The 22771-nt window shown below is 29.1% G+C and overlaps 2 protein-coding genes across 2 annotated transcripts; both read left to right on the top strand.

Annotated features, from left to right (window-relative positions):
- The first annotated feature begins 30 nt into the window (after positions 1-30).
- LOC135962273 (ARL14 effector protein) lies at positions 31-673 on the top strand. Its single transcript, XM_065514119.1, has one exon. It carries the CDS (start codon positions 98-100, stop codon positions 500-502), a length of 405 nt encoding a protein of 134 aa, XP_065370191.1. The 5' UTR covers positions 31-97; the 3' UTR covers positions 503-673.
- A 2428-nt stretch (positions 674-3101) lies between these two features.
- On the top strand, positions 3102-22686 carry LOC135961372 (uncharacterized). Its single transcript, XM_065512871.1, has 13 exons — positions 3102-3364; positions 3437-3637; positions 3720-3801; positions 6893-7008; positions 9830-10103; positions 10163-10695; positions 10761-10915; positions 18891-19104; positions 19171-19453; positions 19904-20004; positions 20575-20848; positions 20909-21435; positions 22526-22686. Exons 1-13 carry the CDS (start codon positions 3172-3174, stop codon positions 22684-22686), a joined length of 3114 nt encoding a protein of 1037 aa, XP_065368943.1. The 5' UTR covers positions 3102-3171.
- Positions 22687-22771: the final 85 nt, after the last annotated feature.

The raw sequence follows: 22771 nt of genomic DNA, 5'->3' as shown, positions 1-22771 counted from the left end.
GTTTTATTATTGTTTATTTTGACATCCTAAACCAAACAAACAGAATTTTTATAAAAATTAGAGAATTTAGTAAAATTTATTAAAGATTTTAATTACAATGGACGATACCGAAAACTCCGATGGCATAGGTATGCGTATGTCCCTACGTGAAAGACCACGCAAGTTGCATGCAGAACGTAGACTACGTGAACGTTGCGATGAGCTAAAGTTCCTTGATGATTTCGAGCCGGATAAATCCAATCGTGAAAAGCGTAAGTTAAAACGCAAACCACCAACTAATACCCGCAGTCTCTATGATGAGTTTGGCAATATACGTCACAATGGCATGGATGTTTGTGATTGCATGGACGACGACTGTCCCGGCTGTTGGTATGAATGTGAAAATTGTGGCTCTACCAAATGCGGTGTACAGTGTCGTGTAAATCGTAAATTTTTCTATGAATCAATAACATTTGATGGCAAAGATGCGACTATAAGAAATAAACATTTTCCAACCAAGTAAAATTTTCAAACGATTGGTGGATCATGGTCCTTAATAAGATTTAATATATTAAGAATAATACAATATTTATAAAACATTCATAAATAAATTACACATACATACACACATATTATTGAGAAAAACTTCAAACATTTTTACAATAAATTATACAATAAATAAATGATAATGAAATTAGTATTTTATTTTAGAGTTGGTCAAGTTTATATTCAAGTGGATATTCCATTAGGACGCAATTTCTAAATGAGAACATTATATGTATATGGCATAGATGGGAGTAGTGCACTAATTTTGCAGTATGCACTAAAACTTAGTGATAGTTTAGTGCTGAGTTGCAAATTAGAAGCCTCACTAAACTAAAGTGATAGTGAGTTCAAAAATTTTGTACTCAAAATTAAATTGTTTGATTTTTAAAAAGCAATCTTCACTTTTGCACTACCAATTTCGCATTAAATTTAAAAAAAATGGTTTAAATTTATTTTTTTGCACTAATTGAAAATTTAAAACTAATACTTCATTTAAAATAATTAAAAATATTTAAAATTTTTATTACTCGAATTTGGTTTCAATAATTTCATGAGCACTCATTTTTGAAAATTTTGTGAGACTGTTTAACGCAGCTTTTTGTTAATTTCAATTTAAAATTTTGCACTAATTGAGTGTAGTGCAGTTTTTTGATAGTGGCAACTTGATTCTTGTATCCCATTACTATAATATACCGCATTTAATTTTACTTTGTGAATACACTTGAATTACAGTGTTTTATTCATATTCTAAAAAAGCATAGATTTTTTAAAATTAAAACACTAAATTTATTTTAGTCAGTCATTCTTGACAGACAATTTTAATTCTGTGAAGCAATCTGTAAAGTAATTCTGGGTTGGTTAACCACTCACGCGTCATTGTAATTATTTTTTTAAGTGCATTCAGGACCATTTTCGTTTTTTTTTCCTTCGACAATTGTGCGTCTCAATCTGACACGTGTGTGGTGTAAGGCTTCGTATAACGGTACCTGTTCTACGTCGTTTGCAATAACCGCGTGTCTTTTAACTTATGTAAACCCTGGTGAAGACCATACAAAACTCAACATCGATACTTGTGGAGTACCATTTACAACTCAAATAGTAAATTTTTGGAGTATCATTATTAAGCGTTCCAGCTTCCTATATAAACTATAGGACGATTAGGGACTAACTTGAATCGACTTATATTATTTCGTGTAGAATCAAACGGTAAATTATGATTTCATAAATATTTATGTATCGAAATCGGTGGGTTTTTATTAACAATGTAATCAGTGATGCAAAGCCTCCTAAATCCCAATATATTTTTTTTTTTGAAATCATATATAAGTGATTTCAATTGTCATATACAGAGAGCCTCAGAAGTGAGTAAACACCAGTGAATTTTTGGATTTTTTTAAGACCATGCAAATCATTAAAGTCCTACCTAACTCTTTTTTTCATAATCGAATCAATTATTCAACCCAATCTCCAACAAACCGAAACTTTTAAATTGTAATGGATGGATAGATTTAAGGATATTAATTTTCTTTAAAAAAAATCAAATAATTTGTGGTGTTTACTTACTTTTGACGTTCTCTGTATTTCAATGATCATATCGTTTAATTCTTATCTTTTTCGGAACACTAAATACTGATATATTATAGTTTATATATGTATCAACGATTTTAAATATGAACAAGTAAGAGTGTTTTATTCGGCTGTGCCGAATCTTGTATACCCACCATCAATATGTAGTTTGGCCTTCTATAGGGACTTCAATCAGTTATGGTCCGAACTGTACAGAATTTGATAGAGTGATAAATTTCTTAAAACTTTTAATGAATTATGTCGAAGTTTATGTTAATATCACTATAGTTAAATTATTTATTGACAATAAAATATTTCGCTGATATGTGGGGGGAGGGTCAATTATTGACCGATCCTCAAAATAAGTTAGTAGAAAGATTTAGATTCATATAAAACTTGTTTATGTCCAATTTCATCACGATATTAATTATTATAAGACAATTATGAATTTTAAAGTCATTTTATGATGATTACAGTATAATTTCAGAGTACTTAGAACTAATTTGTATAAAATTTGATCAGGATTGCCGCATAATCAACATATTTATGACTGAAATCATGGACCGATATTGCCCAATTTCAAACAAATTTGAATTTATTTATAATTTTTTCACTAAACGAGAATCAGAAACTCTATGAAAAGATGAAAAAACTTTTCATTTCACCATTTCACAGAACCAGAATCGACCCTAGGTATGCTGGCGTTAGAATATACACTTTAAGAAATTGTATTTTGATTTTAGTTGGGAATATCGACTACGTTTTTTTTGTCCATACAAACGAGGACACCCTAATGTCTGAATTAAATTTATACGCTAAATAATTATGTATAGATGTTCTCTTTATATGTATCTCATCACAATAATTTTACTCTTTCTTTTAATTCATATATAATCTACATTTCTGGATAACTACAATTGCGCTCGTCAAGTACAGAATTATTCTTTTATTTTGCAGTTCTCCCATTATTTCTATTTAGTTTTAGAACAATGGTCAACCAATAAACACTGTTCATTTTTTTTAACTACAATTTCCAGTTTAAATTTGCTATTTATTTAATTTACTTTATTACGTAAAAAAATGTTTTTACTATCAGTTACAACAATTTTATTAATAATTCTATTACTGTGGCTAAAACATTTGAACCGTGATTATGAATTAACCTCCTTAACGAGAAAAATTAAAACGGTAGATGGTTCGCCTTTGGAGAAGTCCGTGGCTGTTACCTATGGCTTTTGGGGCAACAGTTATGATTTGATTTCTATGAACTTGGGTAATAATGCATTTAGCAAAACAACATATTGAAATGTATTTATAAAAAATTTTGAATTGTTTACAATTTCAGAGCAAATGTTTGATTATTCTCGCATATTTGCCAAAAAATATGGACGCAGTTATATGCAATACTTTATTGCCTGTCCCGTTTACAATATAATTGATCCAGTAAATGCAGAATTAGTTTTAAACGATAATCGTTTGTTGGCGAAGGGTATAGTTTATACATTTCTACATCCCTTTCTTAAGACCGGCCTATTGACAAGTACCGGTGAGTTATTAAAATTAAAATATGTATTTATTCTGGCATGACTAATGAAAAAATAATAAGTTGTTTTCTTTTTATTATTCAGATAAAAAGTGGCACAATCGACGTCGTTTATTAACGCCTGCATTTCATTTCAATATTTTAACACAATTTATTGAAACATTTAAGTGAGTGTTTATAGTCTTAATTTAAATGCTGTATATTCGGCTAAGTCGAATTTTAAATACCTTTTACTAGATTTTTACTTAAAAATTAAATTAATTAATTGCTATTTGTAGAGGTTAAATGGGTTAAAGGCTTAGAAAAGCTCATGAAAACTGAGAAGGTTAAATTCACACTCTGAAACTAACTTGAGTTTTAATTTTTTCTTTTCTACTGATATTCAATGGTGTTATAAATCGAGTAGTATCAATCAGTAGCTTAAAAGTAAATTATTTTATATCATGCTTTTCTTAAACGTGTTGATAAAATAATAATAATAATAATAATAATACAGAGAGTGTAAAGAGTTCAATTAATATGTGTATGATATACGATATACATACATATATACGTACATATGTTTTATTTTGCATTAGACTGCTCCAAAAATAATTTTAATCTTTATTATCTAAAACTAATCTATGAAGTAAATTTTATAATGTGGACGCTTGTCGAAAATCCATTAAAAATTATAAAATTTGGTAAAAATATTAAATAGGAATCTATTTTTCCAAACCGTAGTATTCAAATATTTAAAAAAAAAAAATCTGTATACAAATTATTATTTTTATAAAAAAATTGTGCCCGAATTTCATGTTTACCAAAACGTTTTTTGATCAGAAAAAATCCTCATAACTTATTTGTATACCCCTCACAAGTTTCTCATTTTTCATTAGTGACCCCCATAAAGATTATGTATGTATATGAGAGCCGCAGAACAAAAGGTACTTTTTTGAAATTTTAAAAATTTAAAAATTTTGGGAAATTGATTTTTTTAGAAGATTTCAACCCAAATATTATAAAAAAAACAAGTTAAAAAAATTCGAAAAAGTACCTTTTGTTCTGCGGCTACTCATATAGTCTGGATTATTATAGTTAGCGCAGTCGACATAGCCATTTCATGATATATATCAAATTATTCGCTATTGTCCCATTTCGCTTCTACTTAAATTCAGGAAAATCGGCCCACATTCAGCAAAAAACCACGACTACCTCGATTTTTTACCTATTTTTGTTCTATATCTGGATTATTAAGTAATTAACGTATATAACGCCATAGTAATTCAGATCTACAATGGATCAAAATCGGTAAAATATTTTTTAACCCAAATTTTTTTTTTTTCAAAAACATTTTTCCACTATTAAAATTTTTTCAAAAAAAATATTTGTTTCAAACATAGTAGAAAAATAGAAGGTAGTTTCATTCTCTCTTTATTTTTTAAAATTCTACGTCTGACATGCTTAAGGATTTTGACGTTTTCGTTAAAATAGTAATGCCATATCAATTTCAAATTTTCATTAATTTGAAAATTATTAAAAAAATAGAAAAAATATTTACCCAACAACAACAACAGTTTATGGATATATGTAAAGCTTGCGAAGAAGATTTGCCAAAACAGCCAATGGTGTGCTCCGACCATTTAGTTAAAAGTAATATTTCAGTTAAAACAAATCGTGTGAGATTGGATATGAATGCTGTCCCAATGAACACAAGGTAACTTCAAAATACTATTTATTATGTAAACATATTTTGGGATATATATCACCGATTATTACCGATCATAATCCATTAACTATGCACGCTGGAGTAGAATCGAAATTATTTGAAAATAAATCTCGTATTTCTAAACGGCGTACCCAAGAAATATTCGAGTTTAAGATTTGAAAATGAACCCCACAAATACTTCAATGGCGGCGCTGTGGGACCCAAAGTAGGGCACCTTCGACATGTAAATTTGTTAAACGCGTGCCATTTTTTGTTTTCCATCCGATTTCAAAGACTTTTTATATTTTTTGAGAGTGCTCGGCTAGATCTTGAAAATACATTCTTCCGTGTGCTACTTGTCTCTTATAATTAAACCTCCATTTAAAAGATATAAAATATTTACATAGTAATAAAAAAAAATTAAGAAAATGCATACATATAAAAATTGTCAACGTGTTTTAATAAGTAATCGAACGTTAGAAATTGAATCAATAACTCCCAACACAACATAATACATTTTTATTTAAATAATAAATTAAATTACACATTTTTTGTAAAAAAATTCTCAAAAATCATAATCATTTTTTGGAATGTGGCAACGCTTTTTATAATGCTCACAAAAAAAGGAAACTTCAAAAAACCTTATTTTAAAAAAAAAATTTTTATTGAAACTACCTTCTATATTTTTATCATGGTTTCAAACATCTTTTTTCAAGGCCTTATTCATAAACAATTTTTAAATTTAACAAAGGTTTATAAATTAAATTTGGTTTTATAAACCTTTGATAAATTTAAAAACTATTTATGAATATGGGGGTCAATCTTAAAGTATACTTTGGCGAAGTATATATAAGATTCGGCACAGCCGAATATAGCTCTCTTACTTGTTTATTTGACATTTTGACACCAGTTCTAATACATACATCTTAGTATAATTTTCAACAACTGGTTATTAAAATAAAATTTCAATAATTTTGCTAAAATTACCATAATTTTCGCTATGAGAGAAATTTATGTCATGAACCTTAACTAAAACGGATGTTTTTACGTTTATTTATTTAAAAACATATATGTATGTTTATATATAAATATATAATAGCTCACAATACCAAAAAAGAGCTTAAGAAATTTGTATTTCTATAGTTTAGTTTTTAGTTTTTTTAAGAGTGAAATATTATTTGTTGTTTTTATAATTTTGATTAGCAAAAACAAGATTTTGTTATTCCGTTTGAAACACATCAAAATATTTATCGCATATCCATATTATTATATATATTCTGGGTCCTCACTAGATTCTAAGACGATCTAGCTATGTCCGTCTGCCTGTTGAAAACACGATAAGGCCAAAACGAAAGAAGCTAGCTGACTGAAATTTACAAATACTCTGTGTTGATAGGGTATTGAAAAGGGGCAATATCGGTCCATGGTGCCATCAGCACCCATATAAATGTCACCCGCAATACTGTTATGTTGATTATGCGGCAATAACTTATAAACTACAATATTTGCAAGAAATGATTTACATTATTTAGTATCTACGGAAATATTTTAATAAATTTCTCAAATTTCAGGCGTGAATCTTTAAAATTCATTGATAGTTTGAATGAAAAATTAACAGATGGCACTATAGATGCTGAAATATCATTGAGCGAACTTATACCTCGATTTACTCTCAATAATATATGTGGTAAGTATTCTTTATGATCTGCTAAAATTAAAATACATAAGTAAAAAATATATTAAGTAAAAAAGTATAGTCGGTCAACATCAAATATATCGAGGACCTACATCTATCTTTGATTTTCACGAAAATGACTTTTTGATGGTAAAATGTTCAGTAAAACAGTCCCCATTTATGGTGTAAATTTCATAAAAAACTTATTTTTTTTTAATGTTTTATTAGCATTTTTGTTTTTTCTCTATCTTATATGTATGTACATTTAATTTTTGCGAATGCAAAACCCTCTATCTTTTTAAATAATAAATTTTGCAATATTTTTTTGAAATAATTTCAATTCATATTTTCCTACTAATTTTTGCATGCTGAACATGAATTTTACATTTTTCAATCATTTATTAAAATAGCGAATGCCGATTCTGAATTGAATTACAATGAAAATATTTTACCTTTTTGTTTTTGGAAAATATAATGTCCATGGCATAAAAATAAATGGTTAAAATTGGAGTTTACATTAAAAATTGTCTACTTTTAAAGTGTCATCTATTATGTTACGATAATTTACAACAATAAAACTCCAACAAAAACTTAAAGCAAAAAAAAAATAATTTTTCTATTACTTTTTGTTTAATTTATTTATCTTATGTTGTATTATTAGAAATTATCTTAAATAAATCACGTTAATAACTGACAGATGGCATAAATGAAATCAAAATAATTTTATTTTATAAAAATTCAAAATCCTCTGTCTTATCGTTATCATACACACACATTGAATATTTTGAGCAGAAAAACCCTCTATATATCATAAAGTCCCCAATAATGCAAAATTTTAAAAACCAATTACATATGTATATGTGAGATTCAGTAGTTGCTTTAAAAAAAAGGCCCTCGATATATTAAATTTCACCTGTTAATATTCAGGCGAATTTATTTCATTTTTTATATGTATGGAGTTTGACATTGGTGGATATTTCCAATTTGACCAACTGATCTGAGATTAGAGAATATGTTTCTAAGAATCAGTTAATTCCTTGATATAAATATTTTTTTACAAGAGCTCACCCGACAGACGTTTCCCTGTCCAAGTTAAAAAAAATGCTTGTGTTCGATTTGTGAATTTGTGAGAAGCGGTTTGAAAAGGGTAAAAATAGTTAAAAAGAAAAAAAAAACGTATTGTTGAATGATAATTTTTATTCATATAGGACATAGAATAAAATATATATAGAAGTGCTATTGAGCGACAAAGAACCTAAGTTTGTTGTCATATTTGTTGCACATATTTTGAGTTTTTATATAAGTAATCGAATTTTGGTCTGAAAAATGAGTGATCACAGATCGAGCTCCTTTTCTTGATTAAACGCTTATTGGCCAAATTATTAGCGAATTTAGATATTTTTAGTTTTTATATAAAAAATCGAATTTTAGTCAGCAATATGAGTGATCACAGATCGAGGTCCTTTTCTTGATTAAACGCTTATTGGTCCAGATATTAGCGAATTGGCTTATTGGATATTTTGAGTTTTTATATAAAAAATCGATTTTTGTTAAGAAATATGAGTGATCACAAAACGAGTTCTTTTTCTTGATTAAACGCTTATTGGCCAAGTTATTAGCGAATTTAGATATTTTGAAAAAAATCTTGATTAAACGCTTATTGGCCAAGTTATTAGCGAATTTAGATATTTTGAGTTTTTATATAAAAAATCGATTTTTGGTCAGAAATATGAGTTGCCACAGGTCGAGCTCCTTTTCTTGATTAAACGCTTGAGTTTTTATAGAAAAATTCGATTTTTGTTAAGAAATATGAGTGTTCACAGATCGAGCTCCTTTTCTTGATTCAACGCTTATTGGCCAAGTTATTATCGATATAAGCTATTGTGAGTTTTTATATAAGTAATCGAATTTTGGTCTGAAATATGATTGATCACAGACCGATGTATTTTGCAGATGTATTTAAAAGTGGGCATATTAGTGGACGTGGACAATTTTTATTTATGTAAAAACTTTTGCTGACTATGTATTTCGAACATTAAAAAAAAATTAGTTAAATCGGTCTAGGCATTCTGCGATTTTACATATATCAAAAAAAAATTGGCGTGGTAAATTTTTCTTTCAGTAAAAACTTAAATTAGATAACTATTAAACAAAAAATTAACCAAATCGATGTAGCCGTTTTCCGATTTTAGATAAATCGAAAAAAGTGGGCGTGGTCAATTTTTCATTCTGTAAAAACCGATTTGTCTGAATCGGTCCGGTCGTTCTCTACTGATGCAATTACCAACGAACGACATTTGATTTTTATTTATATAGAAGATAGATAGATATTTACAGTTATATTTCTAATATTTGCTTGACCGAACTCTGGAAATAGTAAGGATTAAAAACTCTTCTAAATCCTACAAAATGAAGTGGTTAAAAGTTCGAGACACGCTGAACAAATGAATGACTTGAATTTTAATAAACGAAAGTAACAACTTTATTATTTTAACAAACTCAATAATTGGATATTTTTAAAATTTTATAATTTACTTGTTTACTTTTTGTTGTAACAGTTATACTGTAGCTGACAGTTCTTTTCTAGGGGAATACTTGCGGTTGATACCACTGCCACTAATTGACAATATTTTGCCGATTGAGACTCGGGGCATTCCGGAGTTATACACATTAAACAGACCTAACCTCTAAACCTCTTATAATGGGCCTAGCTCTCTCCATATTTAGTGAAGTTTACTTGCCAGTTGGCATAAGACTTATTTATGATGTTTTTTTTTTTTTTTATCTCAATAACATTTAACAAGGACTAAATTATTTTCATCATTATTTGCAGAAACCGCACTTGGCGTAAGTCTCGATGATCATTCAGAAGGAGACGATTATCGCCATCATATCACCGAAGTTGAGGAAAGTCTAATGAAGCGTATACAAAATCCTATAATGGTTTATGATTTACTTTACTATACATTTGGCGATGGTAAAAACTACTTAAAGTCCATGGATAAATTACATAAATTTTCCTCTGGCATCATAGAAAAACGACGAAATCTAATGGAAAAAGAGATGCAGAATCAGAATAATTTGGAAACTGCAGAAAGTGATGACAAGTAGGTTTTCTTTATTTTATGAAAAATAAAAATAAACTAGAAAACATTAATTCCTTTAGCATATATCGTAAGCAACGTTATGCCATGTTGGACACTATGTTGCTGGCTGAAAAAGATGGCCTTATAGATCATGCCGGTATTTGCGAAGAAGTTGATACTTTTATGTTTGAGGGCTTCGATACAACTTCCATGAATTTAATATTTACTTTAATGAATTTAGCTTTGCATCCGGAAATACAACAAAAATGTTTTGAAGAAATACAACAGCACGTGCCAACGGATCTTAAAGAATTGGCAATGCCAGAATTGAGTAATCTAAAATATTTGGACTGTTTCATTAAGGAAACTCAACGTTTATATCCTTCAGTGCCCATTATAATACGAGAATGTACAACGGATTTGGCATTGCCAAATAATTTACTTTTACCGAAGGGTACACAAGTCAATATACATATTTTCGATATTCACAGAAATCATTTATATTATGATGAACCAGAGGAATTTAGACCGGAGCGTTTTATGTCGCCGGAAGTAGAAAAACGACATCCGTTTGCCTTTATACCATTCAGTGCGGGCCAGAGAAATTGTATTGGTAAGATGCTGCTAATTATTTTAAATTCTCATCTTATAGTTGTATAATATTTATTTCTATTTTAGGTCAAAAGTTTGCCATGTTAGAAATTAAGACTTTATTGGTGTATGTCTTGAGGAATTTCAAATTAGAGCCCGTTACACTGCCAAATTCATTTCAATTTTCAGCTGGTATTTTAATTCGTACTAGGACAAATATTAAAATTAAAATAAAGAAACGTTAATATGTAGTATGTATATTTTTTTATTTAAAGTTCAAGTAATAAATATGTAAAAATATTGTTAAGTTTTTACCTTTTAAAAACTGTGGTTTATTTCCTTTAAATAAATCGAATACTTTTGATTGAAAGTAAAAGCAGTTTAGTAGATTAAAATTTGTAACAACTCTTTTATTAAAATTTACACACAAGGAATTCATAAGGCTTCTTGAACACCTTCTAAGAGCAGGCAGAGTGGAATGAGTATCAGATATTTTAGAATGTGTAAGTATGCCTTTTAGAAGGCCTACAAACTGAAGTCATTATTTTTTCCCGCTGGGTTAATTCACAAAAATACACACACACTTAAATTACACACTTTACAAGAATGCAGTTGATGTTAACACTAACAGCGCCTAAGATAAACTAACTAGCGACTGCAACCGCAGCCACTATTTATACGCAGCGACTTCCTTAAAAACCTTTATGATTTACTTTGGACTTTTTTTGATTTTCTCAAAAGGGTTATGATCTTCTTCTAGAGGGCTAAGATCTTCCACAAAAATGATCCCCATAAAATTCCACAATATTAACATTAACATACAACATTCTGTTTCTTTTAGTATAAATGCTCCCTTCAATCAAAAAATTAAAACTTTGACCCACTGTAAAAAAACTCAGACCAGCTGAACTATAAGTTTATCTATATAAATAAAAATCAAATGTCGTTCGTTGGTAATTGCATCCGTTGAGAGAACGGCCGGATCGATTTAGACAAATTTTTTTTAAAATGTTGGTCATAGTCCAACTTAGGTTTTTACGGAATGAAAAATTGACCACGCCCACTTTTTTCGATTTATCTAAAATCGGAAAACGGCAGCACCTATTTGGCCAATTTTTTGTTTAAATGTTCGTAGTAAAATTCGTTAGAAAAATTTACCACACCCACTTTTTTCGATATATGTATCTAAAATCGCAGAACGCCTGGACCGATTTGGCTATTTATACCCTACACCACCATAGTGGGGAAGGTATAATGCGTTTGTGCAGATGTTTGTAAAGCCCAAAAATATTAGTCTAGCACCCACCTTAAAGTATACCGATCGACTTAGAATCACTTTCTGAGCGGAATTTGTGGAGATACATATATAAATTAAACATTTATGACCAATAAAGTCCAATTTCGGGAGGACATTTGTATGGGGGCTAGGTGAAATAATGGACCGATTTCAGCCAGTTTCAATAGGCTTGGTCCTTGAGCAGAAATCGAAATATCTTCAAAATTGCGACCTGTACTCTGCGCACAAGGTTTACATGGACAGCCAGCCAGCCGACCAGACGGACGGACGGACATCGTTTAATCGATGTGATTCTAAGTCGATCGGTAGGGTATTCCACTATGGTGGTGTAGGGTATAAAAATGAAATGGTCCATGTATGTAATGGCATCACGTGAGAACGGCTGAAGCGATTTGGCAGATTTTTTTTTATTCAATTCGAAAGGAGATGGTTTGTAAAGAAAAAAAATTAAAAAATTCCGGGTTTTTTGAGTCCAGTCAACTGTAATAAAAGAAGCTACCTAAAGTATGCAGTACAAATTTAGATATTTTATTTCAAATAAATAAGAACATTGTAAATGCTACCGGGCGAAGCCGGGGTGGTCAACTAGTTTTTAATATAAGGGGATTCCCTAAACTTTAAAAATCGAATTAAAGGTATGTATTTTAGTGTTGTCTACATTATCGTTAATAACTTGGCCAATAAGCGTTTAATCAAGAAAAGAAGCTCGATCTGTGATCACTTGGCCAATAAGCGTTTATAAGCGCTTAATCAAGAAAAGGAGCTCGATCTGTGATCACTCATATTTCTGGCCTAAATTCGATTACTTATATAAAAACTCAAAAAGTAATAACTTGCCCAATAAGCGTTTAACTCACATTTCTGACCAAAAATCGATTTTTAATTTAAATACTCAAAATATCTAAATTCGCTAATAACTTGTAATAACATGAAAAGGAGGAGTGATCACTCATATTTCTGGCTTAAATTCGATTACTTATATAAAAACTCAAAATGTAATAACTTGGCCAATAAGAGTTTAATCGACAACAGAAGCTCGATCTGTGATCACTCATATTTCTGAACAAAAATTGATTTGTTTTATACAAAAACCCACAATAAGTAAATTCGATTATAACTTGGCCAATAAGCGTTTAATCAAGAAAAGGAGCTCGATCTGTGATCACTCATATTTCTGAACAAAAATCGTTTTTTAATATAAAAACTCAAAATATCTCAATTCGCTAATAACTTGGTCAAGCATTTTTTTAATTTGGACAGGACAACGTCTGTCGGGTCAGCTAGTTGTTAATAACGGAAATACTTTTATTTTTGTTATATTGTTATTTTGTATAATATCCAAAAAATCACCTAATTTTTAAGCTTCAGAGGCAATTCGATACAGATTCACATTATTCAATTTGACTGAAATGTTTAAAAAAAATCTTAATGCATTTACATTGGATAAGTGGACAATAACTATAACTATTTAATTTAAAAACAAACTTGCAATGCACTCTTACATCTGGTAAAAAGCTAAAACATTTGTAAAATGTTAAACACTTTATAGTAAAGGGCACTTTAAAAATGTCTTTCGGTGACTCATATTTTTATACCCATTACCATGAGTGGAAAATGTAAATATGTTAATAAGTTTGTTATTCCATTTGTAATTTCTACAATATACTTTAGAGATCATATAAAGTATATATAGTCTGGATTCTTATAGGTATTGAAATTGATTTAACGATATGTTCGTCGTTCTATTGAAATTAACTTTCGGAAGACCGTGAATTTATGATGCATGTGTATTTATTTAAGTACATCGTATGAAGTCCAATCTAACAATCAATATAAACTATGAAATATCCCAAGTTTTTAAAAATCTATTTTTAAATTTGAAAATAAACGCCTTTACACTAAAAATGGAAATTTTCATTTAAAGTTAGGTGAAGGGTATATAAGTTTCGACTAGTCCGAATATAGCACTCTCATTTTTTTAATGTATTGTTTAATATACAGTACGAGCTTGTTTTGCATAAACCTAAACTAAATGATTTTTTTACGAGAAATCAAAAACTTTACAGTTTTCTGAACATTTGGAGAAAATGTGGCAATTGTAAATACATTAGTGCTTATGTTTATTGCGCTAATCGTGGTTTTACAATACAAAGTGGTTCCGCAAATCAACCTCAATGTATTTCAATTTTATAAGATTTGTTTACTATTTTGACTTGTAAATAAAGATTAATTGAAAAATATATATTCTGTTAATGTTGTTTTAAAAAAGTATACAAACAATAATCATCAACTTATTTACCCCTTATTCTTGCTGGTGTGTATCGAATTTTATAAGCTCTACAATAGATGTCATGACTTCTTCAATTCTTGATATCTTTTTAACTCATTGCCACATTAATGCTATCAATAACAAGTTTGTATATAAGAAATTTTAAAAACATCATGTAAAAGTAGATATTTTCAATTAAATTTTTTTGAAACATTTTAATTAATTAATTACACTCTGCTATAAAAAGACACTTTTTGTCAGAACTTGAGAAGCGACCTAATGGGGGTTGTAGGCCTAGGTGAGGACATACTAAAACCGTTTTCAAAGATTTTGAAACACCCTAAAAATTTTGAGATATTGATAGGCAAAGAATTATGCTTTCATAAAATATATGCACAAAATGTATATAAAAAAATTTCGTAAGTTTTTATAAAAAGTTTCGCTTTCTTTTTTATTTTTTTGGTAATTTTTCATATTCATTTAATTTTTTTCTACGAAAACCTATTCTTTTTTGCACAGTGTTTTAAAGACAACTTTATATGGGAAAAAATGAGATATTACTTGTTAAAATCGGTTTATATTTGCAAAAGTTATTAAACTTTTTTGAAAAAAGTTCGAAAAAATTTACCTTGTAAATTCAAAATTTTACAAATATTTTTTTTTTCTACAGTTTTTAGTTTATTTTTATTATATGCGCTGGGGGAGAAAATACTAAAAATGGTGTTAATTAAAAGTTGAATATAGAATAGAATTTTCATCCGATTTGAATAATTAAAACCATGTTTTGTTAAGAACTAAATTTCCTATATATGTTGGTATAAATTTTTATAAACTTTCATATCAAAATAAGCAACGAAAAGCGACTAAAATCAAAAATGTTGATAAATTTTGTTTTTCTTTTAGATATTCTTAACAAAAACAATACTTATAACTTAAAAATGCACGTCATTTTAAAGCGTAATAAGTTTTCTTTCCAAACCCGTTAAAAAATTTGAAGTCGGACAAAAACTGACTAAGCTACAGGTCGATAAGTCGACGAACATCACTGAAAACGGTTTTTTCAGAATAACTTCTGAATTTGAGGGTGTTTCTAAAATTTTTGAGACAATTTGTAGTGTACTCAGCAAGACCTATACCCACGCTAGGCCGTTTTCCAAGTTTTTTTTCCATCGTAGCGCCGTGTTATTTAACTTTCAATTGAAACAAATATGAGAATGAGTTAAAAAGTATGTATTTATTTAAAACAGCTCAGCTACTCACTAATTATTTTTTGAATTTTCGATGCTCCCAAGGTCTAAAATTGTTTTGCGGCATCTTAAAACAAAATGCTGAACATTTGTGCTAAATCGGAAAACGTTTATAGGTTAAGTTAAGTTCCATGGGCAGCCACTTATCAAGCTGCTCAATTGGGTCCATTCAAAACTGATCCCATTGTGATAACCAAGAGCATACAGCAGGGTATTTATAATACGCCCATTGTCTCCGAGATGAACCAACCAGATTATCTGATGAAGGAGTGCAAACACGATAAGAATGGGATTCCGAGGATACGTTCTCTCAAGTTTATAAGAGCCGGGTATTGGCAGAATAAGTAGGAAACCGTCTTCTCCTCTTCTCCATTAGCTTCTACAGTAGTCGATGTACCGTAGGCCCAGGCGCTATAAGGAGGTATACCCGCTTTGAAGATCCAATTGATAGCCTTCGGCCTAATACCCCAGTTAGTACCAATTTCCCTTTTGCAGGGATAGATAGGCCTTAATAATCCTGTTCTCAATGTTCAGATTCCAGGATAATCTTTTATCTAGAATGATGCCATCGATCTTGTGAAGAGAACCAGTTCTATCTTTATATGCAGGTTGCACACTTTATTTGAAGTTTCGAGTTTTGGGTCCCAGTATCAATAATGAAAAAAATTCCCCGGGAGTTTTTTCCCTTTTTCTATATATTCAAATGCTATGTTAAAAAAGAAAAGGAAAAAAATCCAGCGGAATTTTTTTTCATAATTGGGCTGTATAAAATTTTTCTGATAATTTGATACCTTAAAAATTTAATGCATATTTCAAAGCATAATTTTTCAACATTTTTTAAAATGAAATTTCAAAAAATTAAAAAAATAGTTTTCGATTATAACGCTAAATGAGTGTTATTTCACTATACAACAAAATCAATTTTGTCCAAAGTTACAAGGTCCGACCAATAAATTTTGATAGAGGAGAAAAAAAAAAGACACGTGTATCCTCGTTTTTAAAGTTTACATCTGAATTTCATTTGAGGGGGGTTAAAGTTTCCCAGCTCTGGCACATTCTTATTGCTAATCGGCATAAGAAACCATGTGATCCTTACACTTTAGATATAATATGTGTTCAGAAAATGTATGCAAAATGTTACGGAGGACATTTTTGTAGAATATGTTAACCCTCTAAATCATCAAGGCATGGGTCTTTTTTGTCCTTCTTTTAAAAAAGAGCAAAAAACACCGTTAAAACAGGCATTTAAGGGGTTAACATGATCCGCAAAAATATTGTCCGTGAAATTTTACTATAAGTCCCTGAATACGCCAAAACGGAAAATTCAAGCAGAAAGTTAGAAATAAGACACAACAAAATTTAATAAGAATTTTATTTTAAAGTACCCCAAAAATTTAACATGAAAAAAAAATAGTTCAAATTTAACTAAAAATCAGTAATATCTCTATTATTTTACCTTCGATAGCAAATTTGGATAGGAAGTATTCATTAATTACATTTTTTTAGCTCTAGGCAATTCCACTTCATTATCATACAATGTCCAGCATATTTCAGCTATTATACCTAAAGTGATAAGGATCAACATTTATTGGTAGGAACTTGTAATTTGTTTTTGGTGTTGTACAGTGTTATTATTACGCCTGTACTTATTGTGGGTTAGAGTGGGGACCGATTTGAAAAAAAAACATTACGTAGCCCATTTTCTAATATTTAAATTCAGCTTATTTTCTAGGGATGCAACTTTAAGTGTTCTGGGGTCAAATTAAAAAAAAAGAAAAATAGATGAAAACTCGAAGCTTGAAATCTAATGTACAACCTGTAAACATTATTTTTCTCAAATTTACAGCATTTGGACCTTGGGAGCATCGAAAAGAGCAAAAACAAGCTACTACTCACATTAGAGCAAACTTTTTGAAGTGGTATTATAAAACTACATACATTTTTGATTACAATGAAAAAATTTACAGTTGAGTTTTTCGGTTTTAGCAAAAAATATCGGTTAAGAATTCATAACTTCAACTGGAAATCTGTGGTGGTTTGGAAAAACTAGGTAACTCCATTTTTTTAAAACACGAGAAAAACACATTTAAAGTTTTAAACATATTTAATTAATTATTTAATATGAATTTATGTTATTATGGATGCGCATTAAACAAAACATAATTTTAAAATAATGTTGAAGATTTCTGGTTCCTTTGAACTCATTTTTGGACATTAAAACCGAAAATCGATGTCAGTTATCTTCTTTTTCGAAAAATTGAGTTACCTAGTTTTTCATAAAAAAAAATATTTTTTTAAGCCAACTTAGTAATCATTCGTGGTAAAACATTGACTATTTGACTCATTTATCTGTTTTCTTTTACGAAAAAATTAAGTTACCCAGTTTTTTCAAAAAATATTTTTTCCTTTTATTCTTATACACATATCAAAGTTTTTTTCTTGTTTTAGGTTCAAAATTTGAACCGAAAGACCCGAATTTGCTCTGTTTCGCTCTATCTCTCTTAGTTTCGAAACAACGTCGTTTTAAACTTCTAATTTTTCAGTTTTTTTTAAGAAAATATGGAGTTACCTTGTTTTTTCAAAAAATGCATGGAGTTAGCAAGTTTTTACATGAAAATAACCTTTAAAAGTGAAACTATATCAAAATTTCGATCTTACAGAGTGATATTAAATGAAACGTACTTTCTATTTTTGGTGTTATCTCAATTATCTCAAAACGTGGAGTTACCTAGTTTTTCAAACCACCACAGAAATATTGAATTATTGGAATTTAATTCTTTTAATCACTGAATAATAATAAAACAAACATATGTATTTAGAAATAAACATAATAAAGAAATGTCAAATCTTATCTTGAATAGAGTATACATTTTATAATAGTATTGAAACAGATAGTAAAATGCAATGAATATTTTTGTATTTAAGCATATAAGTACTATACACTCGAAAATGTTCGTAAGTTATTTTAAAAGAGAAGTGTATTAGTATTCATAGAATCTAAAATTTAAAAAAAGTTAAGATATTTGATTACATAAAATAAAATTAAAAAAATTCCTGCAGTATATCTTAAGATTAAATGAGCTGTAAAATTATCTTTTCAGAACACTCAATATTAATAAATTTCAAAATTATTTAGAATCATTTAATAGCAATAATTACAGTCAGAATTTGTTGAGTGTATATTTTTATACAGATACAGATAGATGAATATAAAGAATTTTAATCAAATATATATACCCCAAACTATTTGTAAAACAAGTCTACTTATTCAGTTGATAAAATGTGTTCTTAGCCATTGAAGCGTTAAATTGCGAGTATTATTGTAATAGAAACATATTTGTAAATATTTAATATAGTACATACATATGTATGTATGTAGATATAATTAATAACAATAATAATAGATTAATATTCTATTAAAAATGGTATTTTGGACTTTGGCAGTGGGTTTTCTTCTAATAATTTGGCTATTTAAATTAAATAAAACTTATTATATTTTGGCATTATTTGCACCACGATTGAAAACTAAAGATGGAAAACCAGTGGAAAAAATTGCACCCACTGCGCCGGGTAAAACTATATTTGGCAACACATTCGATATGACTGGTTTAGATTTCGGTAAGTTTTGAATGAAAGAAATAAAACAAAAATGTATTTAAAATTTCAACTTTTCCTGTTTTGCAGTGGGTATCTTTAACCATGCACGAAAAAATGCTGCCCTAATGAAGACAAATTATACACAACATTTTATGGGCAAAACTCTGCTCAATGTCATTGAAGCTGAGTTGTGGGAAATGATTGCTACTGATACGAAACTAATTAAAAAAGGCTTTGTCTATGATTTTTTACAGCCGGCTCTAGGTGAGGGTCTATTAATATCGAGGGATAAGAAATGGCATGCTAGACGTAAAATGTTAACGCCCGCATTTCATTTCAATATTTTGGGACAATTTGAGGAAATTTTCAAGTATGTATGTAGTTTTAAGCATAGATAAAATACACATAGATCGGAAACTCTCCTGTCAAATACCTAACTCAGTTGTCAAAAACCTAAGTGGTGAGAAAGTATTAGTAAAAATAACTATGTGATACTCGTACATGTGATTATTTTGAGCAACTTTTTTGTTTTAGTTTTTTCTAGTTTCCGCTCTATGTTTCTCTATGGTTTTAAGCATAGAGAAATACACATAGAGCGGAAACTAGAAAAATAATCAAACAAACAAATTACACAAAATTATGATACATACGAGTGTTGTTTTGGTTTTCACATAGTTTTTTTTAATCAAACATTCTCAGGTTTTTGACAACTGAGTTAGGTCTTTTACAGGGGAGTTACCGCACTATGTGTATTTTCTATGATTTTAAGTTCCTACAAAAATTGTTTAAATATTGTTGAATGATTTCTATTTGATTGCAGAGAAGAAAGTCAAAAATTTGTAAAAGAATTGGACAATTTGGATTCGGATATATTGCTATTGGACGAAATCATACCAAAACTTACATTAAATGTTGTATGTGGTAAGTACAGACGTTTTTATTATACTTTAAATGACTTGAAATCTTATTTTATTGAAATACTGCATTGTACAGGATATTATGTATGGTTCTAAAGCGATATATATGTACATGTGATTTCAATTTCGGGAAAAACGTAATTCTTGGAAACAATTTTTAATAATTTTTACTGTCTTTGACATTCACAAAATTCAAATACCAGAGATATTGAAAATTATTTTTTGTGTTCAAACTGTATCTCAAAAATGTGGGTGTCCTAATAAATTTCAGCACAAATAATTTTGTATCAATGGAAATTATGCGTCTTAATTTCAAGATGATCGGTCCATGATTAGTCACTGCTTCCATATAACCCTACTTCCGAAAAACACTCAGGAAAAACCAATTATTGAAATTTTAAAAGAATTGACCGACTATACTATCTCACTTATTTAATTAATTTATATACTTTGAAATATAGCACTCTAACTTTTCATTAATCATGGAATTAAATAGTTCGAGTTAATTTATTACTTTCGAAATTAGATACATACATATATTTTAATTTTAAGTTTTTAAATTCACAATTTTCAGAAACCGCTTTGGGTGTGAAATTGGACGAGTGTTTAAATGGCGATGAGTATCGTGAAAGTTTCAAAGTTTTCGAAGAATGTTTTAATAAACGTGTAAATACTCCATATTTGTTAGTGGAACCCATATATAAACTTCTCGAGGAACATAAATACACACCAGCCATAAAAATTGTCCACGATTTCTCCAGTGATATAATTGAGAAGAGACGACAGTTATTTGAAGCAGAATTAAATAATCAAAAGGTTGAGCAATCTACAGAAAATGAAGAATTTGGGTAAGAACCATAATTCCATATAAATTGTTAATTGCTTAAATGTTTTTTTTTTCTTAAAAGTTTCAAGAAAAAACGTTACGCCATGTTAGATACACTTTTGAGAGCTGAAAAAGAAGGTCTAATCGATCATGCTGGCATATGCGAAGAAGTCGATACATTTATGTTTGAAGGTTTCGATACCACTTCAATGGGCCTAACTTTTAGTCTTATGAATCTATCGCTATATCCAGAAATGCAAGAACGTTGTTATCAGGAAATCATCGAAAATATTGATGATTTTGAAAATATGGATGTTTCCAAATTGAATAACCTAAAGTACATGGAATGCTTTTTGAAGGAAACAATGCGTCTGTATCCCTCGGTGCCGGTTATAATGCGAGAAACTGTACAGGAAACTCAATTGCCAAATGGTTTAATTTTGCCAGCTAATACATTTATTTCAATACATATCTTCGATATACATCGTAATCCCAAGCATTTCGAAAACCCCAACACATTCGATCCGGAAAGATTTACGCCTGAGAGATCGGCTGGCAGACATCCGTATGCGTTTTCACCATTTAGTGCTGGTCAGAGGAATTGTATTGGTGAGTAGTTAAATTAGCCTTAAAAATGTTTTCGGTGAAATTTAAAACGTCAGCAACTAAACATAAATTCTGATATAGCAAGAACTTAACTGAAGGTGTACAATGTAGGGTTCGTAATTTCTCAGACGTTTTCATTCCCGGGACATGTTAAACAAAACTCTTTATTCCCGAGATTTTTTTTTTATTCATTAACTAAATATATCCACTACAGTTCCGGTTTGAGAAAATCGGCACAATCAATTTTTCACGTATTTTTCACACAATTTTTTTTTTTATTTTTTTCCACCAAAATTTTAACATCAGATCTAGAAGCTAATACGTTTCGATAAATTCAAATAAAATTCGAACTAGATTGAATATCAAAAACTGAAAAAACCATTTCAGTAAATTTATTTTGATATTATTAGGACTGTCACAGAATTCCATTCCTATCGAAAGTGAAATTAATTCCGTTTTTTGCTTCTTCAAAAAAGTAAAACGAAAATTTCTTACGGAATGAAACCACTTTCAGTTTTCAAAGTGGAATTGATATTTCTTTGTAATTATTATTTTTCCAAAATATGTAATCTATTTCTGTACCAAAAACTTCACTTTTGTTTTAATATAAAAAAATATGTCAAATTAAAATCAGAAATACAGAATTATTAAATATTTTAGGAATTAATAAATTTCACTACGAAATTGAAACCATTCCGAACAAAATGTGTGACAGGTCTGTATGTGAGGTGGCGTATTAATTTAATCTGATTATTTTAAAGAATTCCATGTCAAATTTAAAAATTTTTTAATTTTTTTAAAAAAATTTCATAAATTCGAATATTTTTGAGTGTACACGAGCATTTCCAATACAGCATTGAAATCGCATTTCAATGACATTTTAAATGATATCAATATTTTATCATGCAAATCTTCAAAAGGGATTCCAGCTCACCAAATACTCAACCCAAGTCAAACATTTTAAGAAATGTTCTCCTCAAACAAAATAAACTTTCGTTTTAGTTGGGAATATCGTACTTATTTTTATTTATTTACCTGTAATTTTGTGAATTTATATTTGTTATATTAAATGATCTCTCTACTTTAATTTTAGGTCAAAAATTCGCCATGCTAGAGATGAAAACATTGCTGGTTCACGTCATTCACAAATTCAAATTGTTACCCTTAGTAGATCCTGATAAATTCGAGTTTAAAACTGGCATTATAATTCGTACCAAGAATGAGGTTAAAGTTCAATTAGTTAAAAGACAATAAAATATTATTATTGTTTACAAAATGTTTTTGTTAATTGTTGTATTTGTAAATATGTATATTTTAATAAAACTCATAAATAAATTGG

This window comes from Calliphora vicina, chromosome 5 (genome assembly GCF_958450345.1).
Source record: "Calliphora vicina chromosome 5, idCalVici1.1, whole genome shotgun sequence".
Lineage (NCBI taxonomy): Eukaryota > Metazoa > Arthropoda > Insecta > Diptera > Calliphoridae > Calliphora > Calliphora vicina.
Note: the sequence above shows the minus strand (reverse complement) of the source record. Positions and strands in the feature narration are given on the sequence as shown.

Coding starts and splice junctions, on each gene's coding strand:
- LOC135962273 (XM_065514119.1), top strand. CDS start 98: ATGGACGATACCGAAAACTCCGATGGCATAGGTATGCGTATGTCCCTA.
- LOC135961372 (XM_065512871.1), top strand. CDS start 3,172: ATGTTTTTACTATCAGTTACAACAATTTTATTAATAATTCTATTACTG. Junction 3,638..3,719: donor CGGCCTATTGACAAGTACCG/GTGAGTTATTAA, acceptor TTTATTATTCAG/ATAAAAAGTGGCACAATCGA. Junction 10,916..18,890: donor AAATTAAAATAAAGAAACGT/TAATATGTAGTA, acceptor CAATAATAATAG/ATTAATATTCTATTAAAAAT.